This window comes from Penaeus vannamei, chromosome 8 (assembly GCF_042767895.1).
Source record: "Penaeus vannamei isolate JL-2024 chromosome 8, ASM4276789v1, whole genome shotgun sequence".
NCBI classification, from domain to species: domain Eukaryota; kingdom Metazoa; phylum Arthropoda; class Malacostraca; order Decapoda; family Penaeidae; genus Penaeus; species Penaeus vannamei.
Genome location: NC_091556.1, coordinates 1,471,418 through 1,476,417, shown reverse-complemented (window position 1 = coordinate 1,476,417; position 5,000 = coordinate 1,471,418). Strand labels below are relative to the sequence as shown.

The following is a 5,000-nucleotide window of genomic DNA, read 5'->3' as shown; positions in this document are numbered from 1 at the left end:
CCAACCATCAACCAAATGGCTGAGTTTTCAACACAAATACAAGACAGCATTTTGCACTTCTGCCCAGACGTACGACGACCACGCGTGTCTTCCTTCTGCCTGTGAATTCCAGCTCGATCGTCGGTTTGAGCGCACCTCCCCAGCTCATCTCGTCATTCCTGGCATGAACGTTGGTCTTGCATGATCTCAAGAAGCACAACTGAGTCACACTGACAATGCACACTGGTTATAGCGAGCGACTTTTAGCATAATATATCGTTTTGGGTGTTCTGTAGCAGTACTTGTTTTGTTTGCTTTCCCTCATTTTCATATTTTTTTTTCCTGACATTTCTTTTTATATAATTTACATATCCTAGTTCTTACAAAATCATTAAAATAGAAAAGAAAATAAGCATCAGATAAAAAAAAGGTGAAAAAAAAGAAAAAAAAGAAAGAAAAAAAAAAAAAAAAATCTAAATTTCATAAATATCTGATTATCATGGCTAAAAAACAAGGCTAATCACAGCCCCTTATAAAATCTGGAACTCTTTTTTCAGTTCTGCCATGAGTTTCCAGTCTGTTTTACTAAGATCATCCCTAAAGTAGTCCTTGCACGCATTAATTGACTCGCGCGAGATCTTGCTCACAAGCATGTCCTCGTGATCGAAGTGGCGGCCAAATAGTTTGGGGGTGTGGCCGGGAAGAGGCTCGATCTTGATGCACACGTCTACTCCCTTCTTGGCCAGGTCTACGTTCTTGTGGTCGTACTCCATTGAAGTCACCACTCCTATCTCCACAAACTGTGACAAGAAAGAAGTGGAAAGTAAGTTTATTTCTAAAATTCTGAAAGATAAAACTATTTATGTTCCTTTTACAGTTTTTCTTGTTTTGCAGTTTTCTGATAGAAGGCTGCTTCTAAAGGGGCAAGTTATCTTTTGGTAAAATCAATCAGAACAGAAAGAATGTCTTACAATTATGTGAATCAAGAGCACGAAGAACTCTTAAACCACTTAAATAACCATTTTCTTTATCAAACTGATAACTCAGCAAACACAAAAATGACACTTATCATACACAAGGCCAATGCCATCAACGTTTTCAGAGTCGCTAAAAGAGACCCCAATGCCCTACCTCTTTACTAGGCACACACAAGGGCGTCCCCGTTCTTAATACTCCAGCGTCAACCGTTACACCAAGCACAATGGGGTCGCGCTTGTTAAATATAGCCTGTGGAAGAATCATTAAGAGTTATAATAGAGAAAAATAAAAATAAACATGCTTCAGTTATTCCTAACAATTCCCTAGAAGCTATATGGGTCCAAAAATTTAACTCGAATATAATGCCATCAATCAATCAAAAACACTATTGTCGATGTCCTTTTTTGAGGCTTCAAAATCATAAATTTAAACACAAAAAATTGTATATACACAACTATCATGTGTCAAATAAAAACTGCACAGTGCTATAACAAATTTGAAATACTTTAGTTAACCCCTTGGGTATGAAAACAAAAGGGTCTACACATATACAGAAAAAGCACAGAAATCAATCAATTGCATTCAGGCATTGCTGAAAAGAGGTGGAAAAGCAGCCCCAGCTTTTGACAGTTTATATAAAATCATCAGACATATTGCTACATATAAAACACAGTCATGGGTTAAATTTCATCAAGGTAACTTAAATCAAATAAATGATTCTCAAACCTTGAAATAAAAATGGAATAAAATAAAATAAAAACATAAAACCTCATAAATGATAAACAAAAATTCTATAAACCTAACCACTTCAACATATTCTAGAAGAATAAAAAGATATCTAAAAGCTAACTTAACCCATCCATCCCGGGTGTCACATATATGAGACACAAGGAAAAAATAAACAGTTTCGGCCTGCCCGCCAGTGCGATGCTGTCTCGGAGCCGTGCTCCGCGGCAAAAGCGGCGGGCGGCCGGGCGGGCGGACAGACTCCGGGGAAGCTCCGCCCGCCGATTTTGTAGCTTCCCGGATTTTTTTAATTTGGGCTACAAAATGTACCCCGGCGTGACTGGGTTAAGGGGAAAAAAAAAAAAAAAAAAAAAAAAAGACATCCCACACAATAACCTCTCCTCATCTCTAACCCAGTTCTTAAAGCGAGGTCAGGCATCTTTCCGAAACCAACTCACCGTAGGAATAATCTTTAGTCGTGAAGGGAAGACAGCTACATGCTTAAACTCGTCCTGCTTCTTCTTCTTGTAGTCCTTAAGGTATTCGACGTAACGATCACCCAAGTGGTATATAGTCTCCTCAAAGAAGATCTTTACTCCTTCCTGGAAGGCAGAGAGAGGAGAGAGGAAATGCATGAAAGTGGTGTACAAAGTTCGATAAGAAATCATGGTTAATAAATACGTAGTTATGAGACAAAATCTAAGAAACTTAAATATGTTATTCAATGCAATTCCTGACTCCATACTGAACATTTATTTTTAAAGTAAACCTATCTTTTTTTTTATGAATAAAAAACATGGGAAAGGGGTGCTGAATACACTTAAAATGCTAACAGGTGCACAACAGATACATAAATAAATTTTAAAAAAATCTTGTCTGATTCCCTTACCTTATCAGCCAGCTCCTGCGCATCCTTCTCCACCTTAACATCGAAGGCCAGGATGACAGCATACATGGGGTCATGCTCCAGCATGGCAGCCGCACGCATCACATCCCTCTTCACCACAGGACCCACACGGATCCCCGAATAAGGCACATTGTTGGTCTTGAAGAACTCTAGCAGAGCCTCCAAGGCACCCAGGGTTGAAGCCTGGACATACACTCCACGCTCCTTCACCTGTGAGGTTCATGATTGGGGGAAGGAAATTATCAGGTAAATATAATGTATACATTGAATAATAAGACACAGTTCACGTACTCTTTTAATCATAGGGATATAGAAAACATGACAGATTACAGAGACTCTCTTATCAAGACTAAAAACAACATTCCTATAAGTATATGCCATTGATATGGGCAATCATAGCCATGAAAATATCAAAGGTAGCATTGCACTACAGCATTACACAGGCCTCTCATCATAATGCTTACCATAACCATGGTCTGATTGCAGACACAGATCTCCACTCAAAGGAGGAGGAGGAGGAGGAGGAGGAGGAGGATTGGTGTAGGACAAGAGAATGGAGGAGACAAGAAAGAAGGAAATGGAAGAGGATGGTAAGAAAGAGAAAGGGAAAGAAAGAAAGAGTAACAAAGGAGTAAATGATCTTTGCAACTCAGATCTGCTCACCTTAATTGACCTCATAGCTGCCTTGAACTCCTTGTCGACCTCTTCTTTCAACAGCTCGACCTCGTCCTCGTGATACGACACCTGAAGGTTGAGGCCAGCGATGGCTTTCTCGAGCTCCCTGGCAGCAATTTTGACTCCCTGAGCAGCTTTTACCTCCTTGAATTCATCGTACTGCCCTTTGACGCGGATCTCCTTGAGGGGTTTGGGAAGAAGGAGAGATCTGTGGGAGGAGGTTTGTGTTGTACAGATCTATGAATTCATATTAAAAGAACAAGAAAATAAAAGAAAATGGTAGTCTCCTATAACAGCCTGTTGATGCTTTATTTTTAAAAGAAAAATCCAAAAATGTTAAGTCACAGAAATCAAGTAAAAATAACACTAAAAAGATGAAAAGGTACCTTTTCCTCGCTCTCTTACCGTATCTGAGTGACAATAGGACCCTCAGTACCCGCTAAGATAATTGTGTCTCCTTCTCTCAGTCTACCATTAATCAGGATGACATCTATGGTCGTTCCGTGACCCTGAATCGTCTTGACTTCCAGGACGGTACACTGCAAGGAGGGATGAAAGTGTATGAATCTCCGCACTAAATGATCACACACAATGAAATGAAATGTATAAACGAGTTTCCTCTGTCAGTCTATGCAGTGTTCCGAAATTTATATAATCTTTATATGCATGACTATGTGTATATGTTACGAAATAAGGCTGTGTGAACTCCTTTGTACTAATATTGTACTAATGTAATTCCTATCCCATCATCATACAGGGATAAAGAAAGAAAAAAAAGCAATATAATACAGATCACAACATACTGAACACCAACAACCTACCTGCAATTCTTCCGTGAACATCAGTCTCTTACTGAGTCGTTTCTGGCACAGGTTGCAGACCATGGCGATGAGGTTGCCCATTCCATCGCCCGAGATGGCACTGGTCGGGACTAGGGACACGTATGAGCGGGGGTCAGGGTTCTCCCAGAAGAGAGCTGCATTTAAGCCCTGCAAAAAGAGAAGGCAAGGGTAGTAGTTGTCATAATAACAAGGGTAAAAAGAGCAATAATAATAATCATCATAATTACAAAAATGATGTTAATAATGGAAACAATAATATGATGGTACAGATAAAATGAAATTACTTGTATATATCCATCTTAAGTTTTCTGTAATTCTATAAACCAAGGCTTTTTCCTTGAAAAAATTTAAGGTATGTATCAAATCTCTATTGCTTAATTAAGGTTCTGCAGCAACACATAACATTCAAAGTATATAATTATAGCTAGACATGGTAATAACTAAACCTGGTAATAAGAGAGTTAAGATCCTGTATACATATTAATGCTATAAATCAGCATTGACTGAATTTACATATATATACACATGCTTCTAGATCATGAGCAATAGAAACAAAACTCTTAAACAAAAATACAGAAAAGCAATGGCATGTTTAAAATCACACACTATCTATTTCAAACTTGAGACATCCAGAGATAAAACTTCAACAAAAAAACAAAATTCAACAGAACTCACCTGAATATTGAGTGCTTGAATAATCTCCTGGGTTCTGCGGTCAAAATCGTTTTTGGAGGCCGTGCTCTGGGACTTTATGATTTCGCGGATGTCTTTTGACGGATGGGAGTCCCACTCGAACACTCTGAAATGGGGATGGAGGGAGAAAATATCATTAGATCGAAGATAAAAAAAAGGAGTATGTCAAGAATGTACATAAAGTTTGACAGCACACAGCA

At 38.8% G+C, this 5,000-nt stretch overlaps 1 protein-coding gene across 1 annotated transcript in view; it reads right to left on the bottom strand.

Annotated features, from left to right (window-relative positions):
• The window catches only part of eIF5B (eukaryotic translation initiation factor 5B), a gene marked incomplete at its 5' end in the record, with an annotated part of 21,876 nt that overhangs the window by 662 nt on the left and 16,214 nt on the right, over positions 1-5,000 (bottom strand). Inside the window, 8 exon segments of the mRNA XM_070124147.1 lie at positions 1-779; positions 1,111-1,206; positions 2,142-2,285; positions 2,573-2,800; positions 3,254-3,473; positions 3,671-3,804; positions 4,087-4,254; positions 4,783-4,906. The exon segment at positions 1-779 is cut by the window's left edge and continues 662 nt beyond it. Of these exon segments, the coding sequence (XP_069980248.1) occupies positions 510-779; positions 1,111-1,206; positions 2,142-2,285; positions 2,573-2,800; positions 3,254-3,473; positions 3,671-3,804; positions 4,087-4,254; positions 4,783-4,906 (1,384 nt within the window).